At 49.1% G+C, this 20,899-nt stretch overlaps 6 protein-coding genes across 6 annotated transcripts; 3 read left to right on the top strand and 3 right to left on the bottom strand.

The window, feature by feature from the left end:
* Positions 1-27: 27 nt before the first annotated feature.
* Positions 28-3,067, bottom strand: N7519_005140 (phosphatidate phosphatase App1 family protein; the record flags this gene model as incomplete). Its single annotated transcript, XM_057291916.1, has 4 exons — positions 28-887; positions 995-2,538; positions 2,659-2,804; positions 2,981-3,067. The coding sequence occupies 4 exons, from the start codon at positions 3,065-3,067 to the stop codon at positions 28-30; spliced, it is 2,637 nt and encodes an 878-aa protein (XP_057146727.1).
* Positions 3,068-3,415: 348 nt separating this feature from the next.
* On the bottom strand, positions 3,416-5,513 carry N7519_005139 (UV-endonuclease UVE-1; the record flags this gene model as incomplete). Its single annotated transcript, XM_057291915.1, has 2 exons — positions 3,416-4,951; positions 5,016-5,513. 2 exons carry the CDS (start codon positions 5,511-5,513, stop codon positions 3,416-3,418), a joined length of 2,034 nt encoding a protein of 677 aa, XP_057146726.1.
* A 1,367-nt stretch (positions 5,514-6,880) lies between these two features.
* Positions 6,881-14,454, top strand: N7519_005138 (reducing polyketide synthase sphB; the record flags this gene model as incomplete). The annotated part of the gene is made up of 8 exons (XM_057291914.1): positions 6,881-7,413; positions 7,483-10,009; positions 10,171-11,272; positions 11,370-11,682; positions 11,754-12,210; positions 12,266-12,550; positions 12,605-13,020; positions 13,083-14,454. The coding sequence occupies 8 exons, from the start codon at positions 6,881-6,883 to the stop codon at positions 14,452-14,454; spliced, it is 7,005 nt and encodes a 2,334-aa protein (XP_057146725.1).
* Positions 14,455-14,672: 218 nt separating this feature from the next.
* On the bottom strand, positions 14,673-16,156 carry N7519_005137 (MFS transporter; the record flags this gene model as incomplete). The annotated part of the gene is made up of 3 exons (XM_057291913.1): positions 14,673-15,377; positions 15,456-15,836; positions 15,911-16,156. The coding sequence occupies 3 exons, from the start codon at positions 16,154-16,156 to the stop codon at positions 14,673-14,675; spliced, it is 1,332 nt and encodes a 443-aa protein (XP_057146724.1).
* A 581-nt stretch (positions 16,157-16,737) lies between these two features.
* On the top strand, positions 16,738-18,410 carry N7519_005136 (hexokinase family protein; the record flags this gene model as incomplete). The annotated part of the gene is made up of 2 exons (XM_057291912.1): positions 16,738-17,165; positions 17,219-18,410. Coding segments are annotated over 2 exons (1,620 nt in total), but the record flags the coding sequence as incomplete, so codon positions are not given.
* Positions 18,411-18,748: 338 nt separating this feature from the next.
* On the top strand, positions 18,749-19,714 carry N7519_005135 (TatD family hydrolase; the record flags this gene model as incomplete). Its single annotated transcript, XM_057291911.1, has 3 exons — positions 18,749-18,763; positions 18,816-19,325; positions 19,385-19,714. The coding sequence occupies 3 exons, from the start codon at positions 18,749-18,751 to the stop codon at positions 19,712-19,714; spliced, it is 855 nt and encodes a 284-aa protein (XP_057146722.1).
* Positions 19,715-20,899: the final 1,185 nt, after the last annotated feature.

Raw genomic sequence — 20,899 nt, 5'->3', positions numbered from 1 at the left:
CATCTTGACATGTATGTCTACACGTCGTCAATGATCCCCCTTCGAACGAGCAGCCTTGATATCTTTCACTGCCTGCTCCATCAGCCACGCACAAACAGGCTGCGCATCGCTTCCAACCCGCCAACTGCCCAGCACAACGCCGTGCTGTTCAAGCACTTCACTTGCACGATCCCAACGGCGTCGCCAAAGCTCCTCACGCTTATTCGGAAGGGGCACAGGCGGCACACCCGACTCGTTGGACCCTGTCCTTCCAAGTGATTGGTTTGATGGAGTTTTTCGTAGAGAGGGAGGTCCCGAGAAGTTGAGCCGGTCGCTTGCATATTGGAACCCTTGGTATGCAGCCTGGGCGGCTGCCGCTGGGTATGATTGAATGCCACTCGCAGGAGCCGGAGTCCGAGCCGGCGTAGTTGATGCAGTTGATGCACTGGGATCTAGACTGGTTGTTGAAGATCCGGTGTTTGTGCGACGTGGAGGGGGACGAGGCGGTGCTGGCTTGGCGCGTGCAGCTTGCGATTGACTCTGTGCGCCTGCAGAACCATTATCGAGGCCTTTGAGCCACGAAGAAGGGGCTTCATTCGATGATATCGCAGCGCTGCTCTGAGAGGTTGGAGGCGAGGGGTCCACATCAATCAATGAATCTGTCTTGGGCACTCCACGTCTGGGTGGCACAGGCGGCACTGGTTTGCGCTTGGGGGCATCTGGCTCTGGTGTCGGCTTCGAGTCTTTCTCTGGCACATCGGAAGGTGTAGCAACGTTGCGAAGAGAGGATGGTTTGGAACTCTTCGCCAAGTCAGCTGGCGTAGAAACCATGCGCAATGCAGATGGCTTGTTTGGTTTCGCTGGACGTGGCCGTGGGTGGTGGGGTGGGTAAGCCCTGCTGGAGGTGGCTGATCGTCAATGATGAGATCTGTGAGATCAATCAGGTCCTCAAGGTCAAGATCCTTTGGGTCTGGCTCATGATGGGCTACGGGAACTGTAGAGTCAACAGCCGTACCACTTCGAGGCGGCAGCGTCGGTCTGTTGGTGGCGGCATCCGAGTGGTCCACCACATTTGGTGAACTGTAACTGCGTTTAGACTGGTCAAGATGGCCGACGGACTTGTCGAAGAACTTCTGGGTTTCTGAGGTTGTAACATCACGAATGAAGATGCCCAGAATCTGGCCAGGGTTTGCCAAGACAATCTCAGTGTAAACCTCCAGATCAGCTTCACCACTGTCGCCGACGAGAATGAATTTTCGTTCTGGGAAGTCCCGCAGGATTTGTTCTAATGACCCCCGTTTCCTTTCTGCGGTGGGTTCAAAGATTCCTTGAAGCATGCCCGAGTACTGCTTGAGATGGAAAGAGCCTGGAGGCAATCCCACCATCTTGAAGTACCGCTCAAGGAGGGGATACAATTGCCAGGGAGCATTCGACACATAGTGAATCTGCACACCTTCACTGGCCAGTTTGCAGTACCAGTCGCTGACTCCTTCGACTGTAAGTTCGTCCAATTCACGGATGAAGGTGTTGCGGAACATCTCTTTCGCTCCACTAGCAATGGCTGAGTGCTTGACTGTATCATCGATATCACTGATCAAACTGATTCCAACCGGGTCAATGACCTCAATCGGCCTTGCGACAGACAGGTCCTCAGATGCCAGTACGCGAATATGAGTTGGCACAAAGGGCAGTGTAGCGCGAAGAGTAAAATGGCCTGAGTCATCCGTCATGATGTTTCGAGACTTGCTTTCATTGTCGTTGAAGAAGAACACTGTCACAGGCATGCTCCCAACGGGATTCGTCAAGAATGGACGAAGTCTTTCCATCAGATGGGCATTCGCCATAGATAGTTCATCTTTACTCAATTGCGCAGCGGGTTGTTGTGTTTGCTCCGCATTCGAGCCTTTCCAAGCCGGATCTGCTTCCTTCTCAGCCTTGGCGACTAATGTTTGAATCTCCTTGTCGATGTATTCATCATCTCCCTTCCCGGAGATCTTGTCGTTACTTTCATCATTTCCATTTCCAGATGGCGCAGGGACGCCGCTCAGCTTCCTGGCCAGGGCGATCATCAACCGGTGCTTTCGACTCATCGGTCCCCGCCCAGGAGAGTAAATCCAGCCACGCACGTCAACGGCCACGACTGCATCTTCACTCTCCGTCGCATCCCAAGTAGGCGAGGAGATATCATCATCCTCACGGGTTTCACCCCGGTATTCATCGATAGTTTCTGACCACGAGTCACGTCGCGGACGTGGGCTAGTCCCGGTGTTCTTCTTCCCTGTCAATTTCCTAGCATAACTGGGAAAGACCACCATCTCCTCATCGCCTGACCGTGCAATTTCCACATCCGGGAATGCGCCAGGGGTATTGTAGTAGTCCTCATCGTGATCATTCCTCTGCCCCGACCATTGCGAGGTATAGGTCTGGCGTAGCTCATTTGCCGCTTTGAAATATTCGTAAACCTTCTTTCGGCGGCTACCAGGCGCAGCAGTACCATCTCCACCCCCCTGGGCCCCATGATGAAAGTCCAGATTGCGACATCGGGTGTATCGTTGTGTCCTTCGGTCCGTGGCGGGGTTCTCGGATCGACTTCGGGGGTCTTGCAGCTAGGCTGCTAGGAGATAGTGCAGTAGATTTCCACGGCCTTGATCGTCGCTGCGTACCGAGAAGATAATTCACAAGGCGCCCGCCAAGTCTGCTATCGCGTGCAGCGAGCCGCGCTTGTCGCTGGACGATCGCTCGATAGACTCGCGATTGCGCCCGGTGTCGGAGCGCGGGCAGGGTTTCGTGCCGGATGCCCCAGAGACGGGAATGGGCTCGTCTGGCTGAGTGTGCGCCAATGATCAGACGGAGTATACGCGAGAGTCTGCTGGGTCGAGGCTCGCGGGGGAAGGAAGGGAAGAGGGTGGTAGGCGGGCGTTTGAAGATAGAGGGCCTCGACCGGGGGATTGGCCAACGGAAACGTGATTTAGGCGCCAGGGTCTCGTGTGGTATGATATACGAAGAAGGTGAGTGTATTCCGAATCAGAAAAGTCAAGTCAAGTAAGGCTGCAGAAAGTTGATTGCCTGCGGGGAAGAGATCGGCCATGACGATGATTATTCGGATGTTCTCACCGCGTTACAACCGAAGATTCTAGGCGAGTATTATATTTTCGAGTATTTTGTTCATTTTTAATATGTTTAAATTACTAGGTATAATGATCTAATGATTAAACCTTCTATTCATTCATACATATGTATCTATAATATGTTGTGTGGCGGGTGTACAGGTTAAGCCCGTATTGAAGCAGGAAGCAGATGCCCAGGCGCTTTGCATTGATCGAATGTAATTTTGATCTATAATCTACATACATATGTATGTAGCCATAGAGCCTCTTTTTAGATAATATCTGCGAAATAAATCGTATACTAATATACAAGAACTACCAAGTGCCAGTTATGCACTGTCCTCGGTGTAGTTGACTTTCTTCGCACGTGAACTTCGTCGAGAAAGTGATATCGAGGCCGGAGCACTGTCCACTTCCACTGAAACCTCTTCGGTGTTTTCAGTCTCTTCCGACTCTGGTGTAGACTCAATCAATGGAGCCTTGCGCTTGCGAGACCTGGACGAGGGTGTGCGTTTCGTGCCCCTGGTTGTTTTCTTTACTGGCGTTTCTATCTTGATGGGTATACTTAGGGGAACATCTGCGACAGACTCAATCTTACCCTTTTTGGAGGCGCTTCTCTTGGGACTTGGTGCAGCTTTAGGCTTCACGATTTTCTTTGCCGGTCGGAGCCATTCTTCCATGCCCTCCGGCCAGTAGACTCTGCCATCAGGTCCACCCATTCCGACTTCTTCCTCTGGGATGGTGCGAGGCGGTGGTATTGAGCCTTCTAAGTCCACGAAGCCCCCATTCTTCTTGGACTTTTTGGGTGGTTTGAATGGTTGGTTTTCGTCGAGGCGCATGAACGGTATTATTTCGTTCACAAGGTTGTGGCCGGGGAGTTTGAAGTTTCTCATCAACTCAAATACGGCCTGTTCTTTGTCCTTGGCCTCGATCATCAGATCCATGGTAGGTGGACAAGGGGGTAAAGTAGTAACGCGGGCACTGTGCTTGCGCCGTTGGCGCGGGGTGATGGCAGACGCAGTTTGTTCGGAGTAATGCATCTTTTGGGTGATATTCTTCCGAGACCACGTTGCTGATATACGATCGTATAGAGGTATGATGTCCTCGGTGCCTTCTCGGAGCTCATTGGCGTCAAAAATGATATTATGGTGGTGATAGTCGAGGACAAGAGGGATATTGAGCTCCTCGCAGATAGGCAGTAGATCGTGAACAGACCAGCTCACGTCGTCATTCTCTAGAACCAATCGGTTCTTGATGTCCTGTGACAACATAGCGTAGTTCTCTCGGAACCGATCCAGTGTGGCGGCCTTATCACCAAACACTCCACCCATATGAAGGATCATGACCGCATCCCGGTCCTGCTGTGGAGGGAGTTTGAGTAGCTGGAGCATCTCCGAGTGATACTCGAGATCGCGCACAGAATTCTCGATAACTTCTTTCCTCGGTGATCCAAATTGAGTGAATTGGCCAGGGTGAACCGACACCCGATGTCCAAGTTCTGCAACCACACGTCCTACGTCTGCCAGCGCCTCCGAGGCGAAGGGCGCCAGCTTATAGCCATATTCCTTGTGACTGGCAAATGGGAACATCTCACTGCTTAGTCGCATGAACTTAATGCCATATTTGTCGTTCCAACGAATGACCTTGATCAAATCGCGTACATTCGCCAAGGCCAGCCCCTCGACGAAGGCTTGTCCGCGTGCAACATCGGCTGGTTGGTCGCGGTTTGGACGATTCTTGGTCGGGTGTGTGGGCTGGTCGGGGTCTTGGAGCGGGTGTCGATTTTCGAGTATAGAGGCGATTCGACATGTTCGAGAACAGAATACGGAGGGTGTTGAATAGCGAAGGTACGTATTTAAACAGGCCTATTCAAGTCAGAATCGGTGGGTCATCGGCGGGGTATATCGTGTCCAGCACGGCGTAACCCACATATCCTAATCGGCCTTTCCATGGAAGGGGAAGGTAGCTGCTGTTCACCGGAGGTGGTCGGCCGAGCGCCTCCTTCAGCTCTTCAGGATCAACGGGGATATCTTCATCTGATTCTGGGTCCAATGCAGCTTCTGCCTGACCAGCAGGCAAGGGAATGTCTCCATTGAGGATATCCACCGGCTTCGCCTCCGGTCCAGGTGTCTCAGTCGCCCTGACCATATCTTCTGGACGATGTCTGCCAATCTCCTGCGAATATGCACGTGACTGTGTAGACCTCGATGTGTTTAGGGGATGCGCAACCTTTTTAAACGAGGAATACGAGAAGCGCAGAACATGGTGAGCCGCATGATGGGCATTGTGGATTGGGGCGAGCGATCTGGTTCTCGCCACAGGAACGGATTCAGGGATCAATGACGTATGTCGAACCTTTTGGCTAGTTTCCAAGGAATGGACACGGATAGACAGACCCTGTAGCACCCGAGTGAAAGACCGACACATTCAGCGGACTTTTGGAGGTATGTCAATGAGTGTTGGGGTTTGGAGGAGTTCGGGATATTCCACGCGCTAATTGACGCGACTCACCGCAGCTCACCGAACCTATCAACCCTACCAACTTTATGACCTCGTTAACCTAATTAACCTATTTAACCTCCCCAACATCATCAAAATATCAATTCGATATAAATTCATCTCTGTAATATCTTCAAGGCTGGACATTCCTGGTCTATAATAATTGTAATATACAACAATGCAGGAAATCCATTCCCCCCGGGGCCATATGCAACCTTCCGAGGAAGTCCACCTGTCAGATTAGGTAAAGGCCGCACGAACCTCTTTCACTTGCAGGAAGTGGAACGGCTTCCCCCCCCCCCTGAATAACTAGAGTGCCTGCACATGTGCTCCGCTATCATTTTATATTGGACACATCATAATGTCATTGTAGAAAATTCGCCGATCGTACAACGGTTTTGTCTGCAAGGGCTATATTATGTACAACGTTGTACAATATGCAACGAAGTTTCTGTTATATTTCCTACGCATACAATGTCTCAATGGGAAGCCAATTGTCTACATATGTACCCGATTGATCCGAGGGACGTACATATGTACGGATCTGCGTCCAGAGTCCACATCAACCACCCGTCTGGTACTACATGTACTCCATAGTATCCTTTCAGTTTCCCAAAGTAGCCTTGAGCATACACACCGCTTCCCCAAGGATTGAACGTGGATATGGCTGGGCGGGGCTTGCACAAATGGCATTGATTATAAAAGATACGAGGACCAGAACCCAGAGATCAGCGGGTTCTAGGTCTCCGAGACAGCGCACGGCTCGAACTGTAGGCAAAACAGGTGTAGTTAGTGTGCTGTCAAAGCTCAAAATATAAGAATAAATCCAATTGGTGACATGGCATAACCTTACTTAACATAATGTCCGTGGGTATGCAGAAGGATTATCTAGTTCGTACTCTACGGACATACGTATGTTGTAGGCAATGAAGTTCTATTGACCCTACAGGTATACCTACCTAGGTATTCTGGTGCTAGATATCCCATGAGATCTTATCAAGTGTACGTAACAGCGTGAACCCCACGATAATAGTGATAATAGTCTGTATACATACGTGTACTAAATGACTCCCGAGGTACTCCGTCCTGATTGGGGATGTCTTAGAGCCTAGCAACTTGGATCATTGCATGATTCGAGCTAAGGGCCAAGACGGGGTGGGGTTAATATGGGGACTAACGGTTATTACGAACTTTCGCACTCCGTGTTGGCATTTATAAGTACCTGTCGTTGGCGGCCCGGTCCTTTTCATAATCCCACAGAGGTCAAAGTACCTTTTACATTGATAATTCCCACAATGACTCCTGAGGAGATTAAACCGAATTTGGTTCCCCCAGAGCCAATCGCGATATGTGGCATGTCTGTACGTCTCCCCGGAGGCCTACATACACCCCAACAGCTATGGGACTTCTTGATTGCCAAAGGAGATGCCCGTGGTAAAGTGCCAAAGTCCAGATATAATGCCTCCACATACTATTCTGACACGCAGAAACCGGGCAGTATCAAGACCGAATATGGATACTTCCTGGACGAAAGTATTGACATTGCCTCTGTGGATACATCTTTCTTCACAATGGGGAAGTTGGAGGTAGAGCGCATGGACCCACAGCAACGGCAGATGCTGGAGGTTGCCAGGGAGTGCATGGAAGATGCCGGAGAAACGAACTGGAAAGGACGACCAATTGGCTGCTACATGGGCAGCTTTGGTGAAGATTGGCTTGAACTTTACGGCAAAGAAACCCAGCAGTATGGGCAGTATCGAGTGAGCGGATATGGAGATTTTATGCTGCCCAACCGGGTTTCATACGAGATGGACCTGACGGGACCAAGGTTAGTTCATCTATAACACTTTCTATCTTGGAATAGAATGAAAATGCTAAGTGGGGGGGAAAAATACAGCATGGTCATGCGTACTGCATGCTCATCAGGCCTTGTTGCACTACACGAAGCATGTCTGGCGATTTCCAGGGGCGACTGCGAGGGAGCCATTATTGGCGGCGCCAACTTGATAATGTCACCAGGCATGACAGCCGCCATGACTGAGCAAGGCGTGATTTCACCCGATGGGTCTTGCAAAAGTTTCTCTGCCGATGCCAATGGCTATGCACGAGGAGAGGCAATCTCTGCTATCTTCATAAAACCCCTGGCTGATGCCATCCGGGATGGAAATCCAGTTCGAGCGGTTATCCGTTCGACAGCATCCAACAGTGACGGAAGGGGTGCTGGTACCGGAACCCATGTTCCTAATGATATTTCCCACGAAGCCATGATTCGGCGTGCATATGAGGTGGCAGGTATTGCAGACTACTCCCAGACTGCGTTTGTCGAGTGTCATGGTACTGGCACCCAGGTTGGAGATCCCATTGAAACCCGAGCAGTGGGCCGGGTTTTTGGCCCTTCTGGTGGTGTTCTCATTGGGTCTGTCAAGCCCAACCTTGGTCACTCTGAAGGAGCCTCGGGGATCACATCCCTGATCAAGTCGGTACTGGCCCTGGAGAATCGTATCATCCCTCCAAATATCAAGTTTAAGGAGCCCAACCCCAATATTCAGTGGGATGACTATGGACTCTCTGTTCCCACAGAGCCGATGCCATGGCCTGAGGCTCGGAAGGAGCGAATCAGTGTGAACTCATTTGGAATTGGAGGTACTAATGCTCATGTGGTCCTTGATTCTGCTCAGAGCTTCGGCGTCTCCCCCATTCCCTCACGACAAACAATTTTGCCGCAGCTGCTTGTTTATTCTGCAAACAATGCTGATTCACTAAAGCAAATGATCTCCAACTATACAGACTATATCCAGAAGAACCCAACCAGAGTTGCCGATCTGGCGTTCACACTAGGTAATAGAAGGGAACATCTGCCTCATCGGGCATTCTCCGTGAAAAGTCCATTGGGTCCGCTCACGACTTCAGCGCCCTCAAAAACTTGCGAGGCACCAAACATCGTCATGGTTTTCACTGGCCAGGGTGCTCAGTGGCCACAAATGGGTTGCTCCATGATCCACAACCCCGTCTATCCCGCATTTAAGAAGAGCATTCAAGATCTTGACTCACATTTGCAAACCCTCACACACGCTCCAGAATGGAGAATTGAAGAAGAACTCTTGAAAGACCCAGATACTAGCCGACTCGGTTCATCCGAGTTTTCCCAGCCCATGTGCACGGCAATCCAAGTGGCTCTGTTCGACACTTTCGCTTCCGTTGGGGTTCAGCCAACTGCTGTCGTGGGTCACTCTAGTGGCGAAGTGGCTGCTGCATACGCTACCGGTGCCATCACGGCCAACGAAGCGATCACAATTGCGTTTTATCGAGGTCAAATCACCAAGCTACAAATCAAACCTGGGGCCATGGCGGCTATAGGTATGGGTACCGAGGAGGTCCAGAAATACCTACAGGCTGGTGTCGTCGTTGCTTGCGAAAACTCGCCTAAGAGTGTTACCCTCGCTGGTGATACACATGCTATTGAAAATGCAGTTGCCCGGATTAAGGAGGCTCATCCCGAGGTCCTGGCTAGGCAGGTGAAAGTCGACAAGGCTTACCATTCACATCATATGGCTGAGATAGGCGACGAGTACTATGCTTTGATTGAACATGAAGTATCCCCCAAGACCCCAAATAAGTTGTTCTTCAGCAGTGTCGAGAACAAGCTGTTCACCGAAGCCCAGAATTTCGGCCCCAAATACTGGCAGATGAACCTGCAGTCCCCAGTGCTCTTCCGCTCGGCTGTCTCATCTATAATCAAGCATCAGATTGCGAAGAATATGGTGCTACTTGAAATTGGGCCGCATTCCGCTCTTGCAGGTCCTTTACGACAGACCCAGTGTCATCTTTCCACTTCTTCCCCTTATATTTCTACATTCATTCGCAACCAGGACAGCACTGAATCCTTCCTGACTGCCATTGGGCAGCTGTACGTTCTAAATGCTGTCTCCAAGCTGGATAAGGTCATTATCGAGGGCTCTACTCTCCCAGATCTTCCAAGGTACCCATGGGATCATTCGAAAAGTTTCTGGTACGAGTCTCGGCTGAGCAAGGAGTGGAGACACCGCGAGCACAAGTATCACGATCTTTTGGGTGTCCGGGTAACTGAGAGTCCTGATTGTCATCCTATTTTCCGAAATCTCTTCCACTTGGACAACGCCCCGTGGATCCGCGACCACAAGGTCGGCGACGACATTGTCTTCCCCTTCGCTGGATATGCTGCAATGATTGGCGAGGCTGTGAGACAGCTTACCGGAGTCAGCGAGGCATTCAAACTACGCAATATAATTGTCAGCATCGCCCTTGTCTTAAATGAAGGCCCACCAGTTGAGATCATGACAACACTACATCGCCATCGATTGACTGATTCCCTCGACAGTGAATGGTGGGAATTTACCATCTCTTCTCACAACGGAGCCAGTTGGACCAAACACTGCTCGGGCGAGGTGAGATCGCATAGCGAACACCTTGAAGATATACAAAAGAAAGCTCCTCTTGTGCGCAAGGTTAATACACAACGTTGCTACCATTCTATGGCCATGTCTGGCCTCAACTTTGGCCGTCATTTCAACGTCTCGACCATGTCCGGTCAGACACTGGTACGCAGAATGCGACCTCGGAACTTGTTGCAAAAGAGACTGATGGGGAGAACTATCATCTGCACCCCACAGTCATTGATGCCTCACTGCAGCTTCTCAGTGTGGCTGCTTCCAAGGGATATGCCGAGCAGATAACCAAGATAATGGTTCCTACACACATTCAAGAAATAACCATTTACCGCTGTTATGAGAATCTCCAGGTCCAAGCTTCCGCATCTTACACCCCGAACGGCTCTATCGTCGGTAGTAGCCAGTGTATTACTGCAGCGGGCAAGGTTGCTTTACGCAGTTCTGGAATTAAACTCTCTGTTCTCGACCGTCAGGACTCTGACAAAGCAGGCGACGCCACTGCTCGTGCAGAATGGGCTCCCCATATTGACTTCCTGGACATCAACACTCTCATCAAGCCATTAATTGACCGCAGTGACTACATGCTCACTTTGACAGAGTTATCCCATCTTTGTATGATCTACACACAGCGTGCCATTGCAGAACTGGATAGTCCGATCAGCCACATGCACAAGTATCGATCATGGATTGATCAACACCTCCTGTGCGTGGATTTGCGGAGCTTCCAGATTCTCGACAATACTGCCATTGCGCAGCGAGTAAAGGAACTCGTTCACCAAATGTCCCAAACCAACGGCGCCCATCTTGCTGTTGGTATTGAGGTGGTTTTCAACAACGTCCAGAAGATTTTCACCGGGGAGGCCGAGGCTCTGGATCTCCTTCTAGCCGATAACATATTGGCCAACGTCTATAACGCTATGGATCAGTGCGATATTTCCGAGTTCATCATGAGATTGAGCCACAGCAAGCCTAATCTGCGTATCCTCGAAATAGGTGCGGGAACCGGCGGGTCCACAGCTAATCTTCTGAAGCTGTTGACACCTGGGAACAGGAAGCTGTACACGAATTACACATTCACTGATATCTCATCTGGATTCTTTGTCGCTGCAAAGGATCGCTTTGCCAGTTACCAAAACATCGAATACGCTACTCTCGACATTAGTAAGGATCCCTCAGGTCAGGGGTTCGATGGTCGCAAATACGACCTAATTCTGGCCACTAATGTCATCCACGCCACTGCATCTTTGAACGACAGTCTGAGTAACGTTCGGAAACTTCTTTCTCCTACGGGATGGTTCTTGCTCCACGAATTGACACCCACGTCCAAATGGATCAACTATATCTTTCGGAACTCTAGCCGGTTGGTGGTACGGCGATGCTGACGGTCGGTCAGACGAGCCGTATATAGGCGTTGAACGCTGGGCTGCAGAACTCCAGGCAGCTGGATTCCGCACTCCTGAGGCTGCAGTGTTGGATTCAGATCATCCATATCAATTGAACGCCATGATCGTGGCCAGACCGGAAATTGATATCACACCTCAGAAGCGCGTCACGCTCTTGACCCTTTCCGAATCAAGATATGTTGGCCCTTTGCTTCAGGTGCTAGAAGACAGGGATACTCCGTTCATCATTCCCGGTTTGGCGAAGAGCCTCTGCCTGACGGACAAGATGTGATTGCCTTGCTTGATGAAGAAGCCCCATTCTTTGAAAACATGGATAACCAACGCTTTGATACATTCAGGAACTTGATTGAGAGTCTAAATGAATGTGGTATTCTCTGGTTGACTCGCTTATTACAAGCCAAATGTCAGGACCCGAGATTTGCTCAGATCAACGGCATAGCGCGGACGATTCGCAATGAATTGCTTGTCGACTTTGCTACTTGCGAAATTGATAATCTCGATGTCTCTTTGGAGAAACTCATCGATGTATATGAGAAGTTCCAAGTCCGCCAGGAGGACGAAACGCTCAAGCCTGAATTCGAATACGCTATTGTTGACAATACTGTCCAAGTTGGGCGATACCATCCATTCTCATTGAAAGATGAGCAACAGGCGTCATGTTCAAATGGTAGCATGGCTCTTCGAACGAGTAAGCCCGGCCGCTTGGCTGCGTTACACTGGGCCCACGAAGATACCAAGACTCTGAAAGGAGATGAGGTGGAAATCGACACGTATGCAACCGGTTTGAATTTCAAGGTAAGTCCGAAGACAACGGGTGGATGGAATAGCACATACTGATACGAGTTCACAGGATGTCTTATGTGCTATGGGCATTGTTGAAGCGAAAGACAATGAATTTGGCCATGAAGGCGCTGGCATAGTCCGTCGCATCGGTACAGAAGTTCAAGGTCTGAAGGTCGGTGACCGCGTCATGTTCGTTGGGAGCTGTTTATTTGGGACACAATTAGTTCTCTCTGAGAACCTTTGCGAGAAGATCCCAGGTGGTTTAAGCTTCAATGATGCGGCGAGCATGCCTTGCGTATTCAGTACATCAATATACTCCATCTTCGACGTTGGAAATCTGAAGAAAGGACAGGTTTGTGCCCCTAACCCTCTGACTTATTAGGTCGACTTTTGACGCATTTTATAGTCCATTCTCATCCATAGTGCCTGCGGTGGAGTTGGCATTGCGACTATTCAGCTTGCTCAAATGGTCGGTGCGGAGATTTACGCAACTGTCGGTAACGACAAGAAAGTTAAGTATCTCATGGACACATTTGGTCTTCCGCGGAACCGAATCCTCAAGTCCCGTAATACCTCGTTTGTCGAAGATATCATGCGGGAGACAAATGGACAGGGTGTCGATTTGGCATTGAACTCATTGTCTGGTGAACTACTCCATGCTACATGGAAATGCATTGCACCGTTCGGAAAGATGGTCGAGATTGGCAAGAGAGACTTGCTTGGCTCTGGAAAACTTGACATGACTCCTTTCTTAGACAACCGAAGCTACTGCTGTGTCGACTTGGATCAAATTTGTTCCAGAAAGCCGACCCTTGCAAAGAAGTATGTACCATCAACTAGGGGGACGTAGATGTACAAGATTCGATAACTGACATATTACACAGGCTTTTGAAGGAAATTGTGGAACTACTCAGAGAGCGCTACATCTCTCCTATCCGACCCATCAAAGTCTTTAGTTCCGATGGAATCCACGACGCCTTCCGTTACATGCAGCAAGGCACTCATCTAGGAAAGATCGTCGTTTCAATGCGGGATGCTTCAGGTCAGGTCAGCGCAGTACAAAATATCCAGCAACGGAAAAAGCCCATCCAACTCAACAGCTCCGGCGCATACCTGCTCGTAGGTGGCCTCGGAGGTCTTGGCCGGGCTGTATCTACGTGGATGGTCCAGCGTGGAGCTCGTCATCTCATATACCTTTCCCGAACTGCGGGTTCAAGCGAAACCCACCGGGAATTTGCCCAAGAGCTTGCCAGTATGGATTGCCGCGTCGACTTTGTTCAAGGTAGCGTGTCCAACATCGAAGATGTGACCGCCGCCATCTCACGGGCTCAAGGCCGGCTTCGCGGTATCTTGCAGATGTCCATGATGCTTTGTGATCGCAGTTTTGCACGCATGACACTGGAAGAGTGGAACTCGGCTGTTGATCCGAAGGTCAAGGGAACATGGAATCTTCATAATGCTTCGATATCTGTCAATGCGGAACTTGACTTCTTTGTTCTGTTCAGTTCGGTGTCTGGTGTCTTTGGACTTCCTGGTCAGATCAACTATGCTGGTGCCAACACGTTCTTGGATGCCTTTTCTCGATACCGGTTAAGTTTGGAACTACCGGCTTGCGCTATCGCTCTCGGTATCGTCGAGGGGGTAGGTTATGCTGCCGAGCAGGATGAAATTTTGCAAAAGCTGAAAGCTGCTGGTGGCCTGGGCAATACGGTTTCAGTAGCCGAGCTGCTGAGCGCGGTGGAGGCAGCGATGACATCTACGCCAAGTAAATCAAGACTAGATGCAAGCAACTTCGGCGTTGGAATTCGTCCCAACTTCCCTCTCGCCGATCAAAGAAACCGTTTGATCTGGAAGAAGGACATCCGAATGTCGGTGTTCCATAATGCTGCAACAGCCGGTACCACCGTGACCTCTGCTTCTGGCGGTGGCCTGGAGACCTTCATCACACAGGCCAAGGGTGATGCGGCGCTACTAGGCCAACCTGGTTCTGCTGAGCTGCTCGCTGTGGAAATCGGAAAGAAAGTGTTTAGCTTCTTGTTGAAGCCAGAAGAAGATTTGGTGACGTCTTGCTCCTTGTCCGAGCTTGGAATGGACTCTCTCGTGGCAATTGAGGTAAAACAGTGGTGGAAGGCGACATTTAAGTTCGATATCAGTGTCCTTGAATTGATGGGAATGGGCTCCCTCGATATACTCGGGGAGCACGCTGCTCATGGCATGCTTAGGTTGTTCCATGGTGTACAAGAGCAAGCGGATTGAGCGACATGTGGTTAGATATAATATAATAATAATTCACTTCATGTGTGGCATGAGTCTTAGCTGTGTAATTAAAGAACAAACCAGGGAAATGAAAGGTATAACAGCCAGGTTTCGCCACTTCCCACACTTCATTGCCCTTAGAACCCAAGATGTTGTGGCTTAGAAGCGACAGCCGAGGGATATGAACTTCGACTGTTTCTATTTATTTATTTTTCTGTTCAGACTTGATGGGATAACCCGTGTTGAGGGAGCCAGAATATCGTTGCCCAAATTCCCAATGACACAGCCAGCATGGCGAGCAAGATAGGCTGCAGCACCGTCACCCCCTTGGCCTGAGCAATAGCGCCAATCATGAAAGGGAAAACAGCACCACCACCCATAGAAAAGGCGGCCGCAAATCCAATAGCAGCAACGTGGAGATTCTTCGGTAGCAATCGTGTCGCTACGATCACAACTCCTGGGAAGATAGTCCCCATAAAGAATCCCACAAATGCAACCGCAACCGCGGACACGATGAATTCAGGCACGAGCCAGAAGATGAGCTCAAGAGCAATTGCAAGCAAGATGTATATAGCAATGGACAACTTTTCTCCGATTCGTGGTGATACAAATCCTAGCACGAATCGACCGACTGTGATGCCGAGCCAGAAGCCGGTCTCTGCCATTCCGGAATCAAATGGGTCGCCGTGTCGGACATTCGTCATGAATACAACAATCCAACCACCTATTGCTACCTCGATTCCGCCATAGAGGAAGAGGAAGATGGCGCATATCCAGGTGACCTTATATGTAAGGGCAAGACGTGTTTGAGAGAATGCTCCTCCTCTGCCAGGGAAACTGGGATTCTCTTCTTGGTATCTGCTCCCAGTTTCAGCCCAAAAGGCGGCAGTAGAGTAAGTTAGCGCTATAACAGCTGCTCCGGTCTATATGTCATCGTTAGTTTGTCGATGTCGAGTGGTTGTAGAGAGGAACTAGATACCATCAGATAGTAATAACAGTACCATTCCCCATCCGGCTTTGATAATTAGGGTCGTAGCAACCAGGGGGCTTATTGTAGCTCCCACGCCATAAAATCCATGGAAGAAACCGAGCACTTCATGCGAGTTCGCCATGTTCCCGATCCATACATTCCATGCCGCATTGTGAAATCCGCTCCCCAAGCCAACCAGAACATACATAATCACCAGTACAGGAAAGGGTGGGTGGACTGATATGACTGCAAATGCAATCGCATGGCAAGTCGGAGCAATTATTGTGATTCCTCGTCTGCCGAGGGTCTGATGAACTAGGTTGCTCAGGATAGCGGACACAGTATATCCCACAAAAGGCGAAAGGAACACTAGGGAAACGACCGTGTAGCTTTTCTGATAGTAAGCCTCTAGCTGAAAAGTTCAAACAGGATGGTCAGCTATTGTATACAGCAAGTATCAAGTAAAGCTGAGTTGGTGACACAAACATAGGGAATGATTGCTCCATATGCAGCATCATTGGACCCCATCACAAATGCACACCAAAACGTGGCAGTCACCTTCCATATGGTTGTTTTCGACTCGTTCCATCTTGGTGCGACGTTTACTGCATGCAAAGGAGGAGTGTCATCGGTCTCCGAAGGCGTTGCTTCGGGCGTATATTGGTATCCGGTAGGTTCGCTTGGCGATGGTGTCCAAGATGCGCGTGGGCTCGAGCTTGCACTTCTGTTCATTTCTATAGTGACACCTCTAAAGACAGAAAAGTTCCAGGTGAGAATAAGGCTCGTGAGATTGAGGGGTATATGAGACATGTAATCATGCGGGGGAAACAACTGGCGAATGTAACCCCGATATCCTATATGTGTAGATTTATAGAGCTATCCTTGCCTATGAACATGGTTTATGAGTTATATCTTGTTCCAGTTTTAGTACGTCCGTTCCTAAGTCTATAAATCCTATATTCACATCTAATTAATACGTCTAATAATCATAGTGGAAGTTCAACAGCAGCATTCCGTGGCTAACATACAACCCTAAAGGCCAAGTGATGATATAAAAAGCAGCAGGGACGTCAAGGTAGAAGCAGAAGTATATACCGTCGAATCCTGTCAATCTCCAAATGTTTTAAATCATAAAAAGTAACATAAGAAATATAGTAAACTCCGGTCACGTGGTGGTATTCCATCAGCGCGTGTTTACCCCGACCTCGGATGTCTCCAAGACTTCAACCTTTCCATCTTAGGCAAAACCACGTCACGTCAGCATTTTCGAGTTGAAATGGCAACCTCGCTGATCTCCCCCCAAAAAGCCTAGTTTAAAGGAGTTTCTTCAGCCCCTCCGGGTCGAACTTGAGACCTTGTATGATTTATCCTGCCGGCTGTCATCGTCTTATAAAAAATTGGCCGCGGAATCTTCAGAACACTTCATTCCAACGGCTCTTACACGTCTTCCAACAGGTCATGAAACAGGACGCTATCTTGCTGTCTATTTTGGTCTATACTACCTTCGTGTGGCCTTCATCGATCTCCTAGGAGATCAACAAGTTGAAGGACATGCGCGCGTACGACGCACATTAGAGAAGGCATGGCCTATTTCCGAGCATCTACGAAAGGATCATTCTATTGATCTCTTTACATGGATTGGAGACTGTATCGCCGAGGTCGTGGCAGACAGACTGGCCAACCCAAGTGAAGAGCGGATTGACCAAATAACAACAGGCATTTCCTTCTGTCTTCCTATAAAGTATAGTTCGGCCCCAGACTTGGCTGTTTGTTTCTGCGACTAATCTATTGTAGACAAGATTCCCTCGATGAAGCTATCTTGATGCCAACAGGGAAAGGTCTTTCTCTAAACTCAGATCTCAATCTCCGCCAAGCCCTGCTGAATGGATATGCACGCCACACATATTCAACTCACGGAGATGAAATGAACATGCCTGCTAAGCGTCGCAGGCTGTTTTCTCTTCCTAAATTGAAAGTCGCTGTCATGATCAATGACACGACAGCAACCCTTGCTTCATTGGCGTACTCTATCCCTTCCTTGCCTAACACGCGTGTTGTTATGGGCCTGATCGTGGGCGCGGGATGCAACGCCACCGTGCCTATGAAACTTGCCGACTTGCATGAATCCAAAACTAAAAGCATTCTTGAGAAACACCCCGACGCACAGGAAACACTCATCTCGACAGAATGGACTCTCTCCACTGCGGCGGCTTCGTTCGACGAGCTTGGCATTCGAACGAAATGGGACCTTCAGCTGGATAAAAATTGCAAAAGACCTGGTTTCCAACCAATGGAATATATGGTCGGCGGTGGTTACACTGGCGAGCTTGTCCGCATCGTGTGTTATGATTGGTTCCATGGAGTTTTGGGGATACAACGCTCTAAGTTACCGCTGAAGTTGGTTGAGGAATATTCCCTTTCAACGGACTACCTCTCCCTTGTTGTTGCCTCTTCTCTGTCCGATGAGCGCTTAGCAAGCGAGTTGTCCAAGACACTTCAACCATCTCCTGAGAGTGATTGGACTTGGTCGCCTGAATATGCCCGTGATGTTCGGGCCATTGCCTCGGCCGTGCAGGATCGAGCGGCTTCTTTGGTGGCTTCTGCGGTTGTTGGTCTCCTAGACTGCATCGATGAAGTTCAATTGTGCAACAAGGCGCCCAAGCGCGTCAATGAGGAAAAATTCAATACGGATACTAGGGCTACTGAGGAAACGGACTCCGAGTCAGTCCCATCGTCAACGCCAGGTTGGAATAGCGGGCCCGAGGAGCTCGCGGTGGCCTTCTCGGGTGGAGTGATTCAACACTATCCTCACTATAAAGAAAATGTACAGAGATATATTGATCGACTTCTACTGCGGGCTGGTCCTCAAGTAGGAGGAAGGAGTGTCTTCTTGCGAGAGGCCAGTGATGGCGGGATCATTGGAACTGGTGTCCTTGCGGGAACGGCGTCAGGGGAAATCGGGGAAATCAAGGTTACCACTAATTGATAGTCATATAGATGCATTATAAAATATTCATGGATATATCTCGCCTTTTACCCCTCGGGGCTTCACAGGAGAAAAACAACCCCACCCCACTTTCGCCGACATCGGTACATTTCCCTGTTGTTCTGTCAAGTAAACAACCTGTGAACATCATTTGAATTGCAGATCTACTTCAAAACTGTGTAGAGCCCGCTGGTTAGCATTCCATTGCCGAGCCTCATAAATTTTACGATTGCCAATATATATCAGCCCCATTTGGTTGGAACCCGCCAAGAACGCTAAACCCACGATTAAGACTTTTCCTTTTCTTTCCATTGCGAGATCCCACCCCAATAATGACAATGAAGTTCTTCGACGTGAGTAAATTTTTTCCGTTTTTTCTAGAAATTTAACTAAGACTGGTGACAGGTTGCCGTCACATTCACTGCAGACCAATTCCAAGGCATCTACCGAGGAAAGCAATATCACGAACCAGATTTTGCAGAAGTCCTAAAAAGAGCCCGAGACCATGGCTGTGAAAAGATCATGCTCACCACCATGAATCTGAAAGGCGCAAAACAAAACCTGCAGGCAGTGAGGGAGTTCCCGGATATGTGCAAAATGACCTTGGGCGTGCATCCATACCACGCCGCCGAGATCTACGAACAGCCGGAATCAGAATATCTCAACTCGCTGCGCGAACTGGGCGAAAGTCTTCTAGCCGAGACGCCGTCGCCCCTAGCCGCGTTTGGGGAAATCGGGTTGGACTATGAGTACCTGGATCGGGCCGATAAGGAAACGCAGCAGCGCGCATTCCGCGAGCAATTGGAGCTGGCCGTGCAATTTCAATTACCGCTGTTCTTGCATGTCCGTGAATCAGCTGAGGATTTCATTTCTATCATCAAGCCTTTCTTGCCGAGACTGCCGCGTGGCGGGCTGGTGCATTCTTTTGCGGGGACGAAGGGGAGATGCTCCAGCTTGTGGAACTGGGTCTTGAGATTAGTGTCAACGGTGTCTCGTTCCGGACGGATGAACAATTGGAAATGGTTAGGAATATTCCTTTGGACAAGTTGCAACTGGAGACTGACGCGCCCTGGTGCGAGGTGCTGTCTAATGACCCCAAAATCGCGGTTTACTTGGAAACTGCGAGGCCTTTGCCGGCGAGTCGGAAACATAACAAGTTTATACTGGGGCAAATGGTCAAGACACGCAATGAAAGTTGTTTCATGGAGCGTGTGGGATTGGTTGTGGCGGGGTTGAAGGGTGTCGCCTTGGAAGAAGTCGCTGAGGCCGCTTGGAATAATAGTAGCCTGATGTTTTGGTTGTGAATCTAATGTATAGACGGAATATGTTGTGATTAGAAATTAGAAGTGAAAAAAAAAAAATTGCAAGCGACGAACTCGCGCCGTTTCCCACTATGGAGGTACTGGTTGTATCCTAAACCTGTTTATTGTTAGTGTTGGAAGTGATCAGAAAAGATCACTTTAGACTTGCGTAGCGCCTTAACCACTCGACACTTGCCTAATCAGGGTTTCTATAAGCTATTATTACATACGGTAGGGTCACTATCCAATCTTGGAAGGCAAGACTAACAATTTTCGGCCTATTTTCTCCACAAATTTCCAACCCCTTGAGGTTATATGATGGCCTGTTCTGATTACTTTCCTAATTTGATATATTGAAAAATCAAGATACAGATTCTGTAAGATATCTGCGTAAGATTCTTCTCTATGAAGTTTTTCACTTTCAAAATTCGAGAAATCCTATTTTATCCACGAGGTTAATATGGGGCATAGTAAAATGCCGTTGTAGTTATGGGTCCCTCTTTATAGCTGATTGTCATTCAATAAGCATGAAAGATAGAATAGATAGAGGTATAATAGATCTAATACCGTATTTTAAAATATTTCAAAAATAGGCCTAACTGGAAGGCTTTTCGGTGAATACAGATTCCAGGTCCAGGTGTCTAAGCCTGACTCCGGCATTCGTGCCATCATACCGGTAAATTATCTACGATAATAAAAAGAACATTAAAAGCCCCGGGCGCGGATCGAAGGCGCTACCTCGCGATTATTGCCAAATTTGCAATCGCACGCTCTACCAAATGATGTACCGGTCCTCTCATTTTGGAGTAGTGGATTCAATGCTTTGATTGGATTAATGAACCGGCGCAAAAATTCGCAGTATTTTTTTTTCCCTCTCTTTTTTAAGTCCATTTATAGCATCTTCAACTACCAGAGCAATACTGTTGTAGTACCTCGAAGTGCAACGTGCAGATACTCGCAGCGACAAGCTTTTCCACAATATAAAAAGAGTCCTGCTAGGTTTAATGTGGATGTAAACAAAGCCCTTAGCTTAGGGAAAATTGTGATTGGTGCCCTGGATGGGCATGCAGGGGGTGGCACACAGGGGTTCCAACCACCCCTTAGGGCTTGCTCCAGCCTTGAGACAGAGCCCCAAACTGGTTGTATTCCACAGCTCGCGATTGGACGAAAGGAACTACACAGAATGGA

Source organism: Penicillium mononematosum (assembly GCF_028829835.1).
Source record: "Penicillium mononematosum strain IBT 11891 chromosome Unknown utg000003l:1.0-8172316.0:1.0-8177699.0, whole genome shotgun sequence".
NCBI lineage: Eukaryota > Fungi > Ascomycota > Eurotiomycetes > Eurotiales > Aspergillaceae > Penicillium > Penicillium mononematosum.
This window is presented reverse-complemented; position numbering and strand designations above follow the sequence as displayed.